Source organism: Cyprinodon variegatus, unplaced genomic scaffold (genome assembly GCF_000732505.1).
Source record: "Cyprinodon variegatus isolate N-32 unplaced genomic scaffold, C_variegatus-1.0 Scaffold1190, whole genome shotgun sequence".
NCBI lineage: Eukaryota > Metazoa > Chordata > Actinopteri > Cyprinodontiformes > Cyprinodontidae > Cyprinodon > Cyprinodon variegatus.
Genome location: NW_015151643.1, coordinates 199,105 through 200,289, shown reverse-complemented (window position 1 = coordinate 200,289; position 1,185 = coordinate 199,105). Strand labels below are relative to the sequence as shown.

The 1,185-nt window shown below is 39.7% G+C and overlaps 1 protein-coding gene across 1 annotated transcript in view; it reads right to left on the bottom strand.

The window, feature by feature from the left end:
• Positions 1-475: 475 nt before the first annotated feature.
• Positions 476-1,185, bottom strand: part of LOC107102032 (gamma-crystallin M3-like) — a 2,759-nt gene continuing 2,049 nt past the window's right edge. Inside the window, exons 3-4 of the mRNA XM_015401178.1 lie at positions 1,024-1,185; positions 476-950 (exon numbers count right to left, since the gene is read on the bottom strand). The exon at positions 1,024-1,185 is cut by the window's right edge and continues 1 nt beyond it. Coding sequence (XP_015256664.1) covers positions 672-950; positions 1,024-1,185 — 441 coding nt within the window. The 3' untranslated portion in view covers positions 476-671. The remainder of the gene's footprint in view (positions 951-1,023) is intronic.

Genomic DNA, 1,185 nt, shown 5'->3' with positions numbered 1-1,185 from the left:
GTTTTAGGATAAAGATATGCAGAGTTGTGTAGATGAAATTAACACCTTTATCACAGATATTAAAAGCCAGTAAAAGACAGAAGCTGATTTTGGACTCATGATTAAATGCATTTCCTTTGCATCTTCTTCAGAAATAAAAACAAGGACTGCTGCAAAATTAGAAAATAGAGCAAATATCTTTATTGGAATTTAGTAGTAGGAATCCATGATCCTCCTCATGCTCATGAAATGAGTGCCTCCATAGTGCCATCCATTTGTAGGATTTGAATCTGACAAAATGTCAATATCGATGTATTTGGTTTTTGAAAAGAAAAGACTTTTTTAGGGAAATGGGTTAGTAACAGGATAATAAAGTTGATTGGATCTGGGATTGAAAAATACACTTGATAGCCATTTAAATTGAACATTGACTAATAGTTCTTGGTTTACAAGCAGTTGAAACCACAATTTTTATATTTTATTTAATCTGTTTTGGTAATTTAGCAATATGCAGTTTTAGGATAAAGATATGCAGAGTTGTGTAGATGAAATTAACATCTTCATCACAGATATTAACAGCCAGTAAAAGACACAAGCTGATTTTGGACTCATGATTAAATGCATCTTCTTCGGAAAAAAAAAACAAGGACTGCTGCAAAATTAGAAAATAGAGCAAATATCTTTATTGTAATTTAGTAGTAGGAATCCATGATCCTCCTCATGCTCATGAAATTAGTGCCTCCATATCCCATCTCCCTAAAGCTCCTGTACTCTCCGGGCCTCAGGTACATCATGCGGCCTCGGTAGTGGGGCTGCTCGTACATCAGCCAGTGACCGTCCATCACGTGGCAGGACATGCAGTTGGACATACGGTAGCGGTCCATGATGTTGTCACAGTCGTCCATACACTCATGCATCTGACCACCGAAGTTCTCCCTCTCATAGATCCTCATCCTGTAGGATCCCCTGTGCTGTAGACCAAACATTATTAGATCAGGCTTTGCAGGTAAGAGCAAAAATCTATGCAGAAAAGAAAGGCCATACCATGGGGATCATACGGCAGGACCTAATGCAGTCAGACATTCCCATCATGCTCATGTAGTCAGCGTACTCGCCCCTCCTCATGAAGTACTGGTTTCCCATGTAGTTGGGGCGGTCGTAAACCATGAAGCATCCACTTTCCACCCTGCAGGAGTGACACCTGCT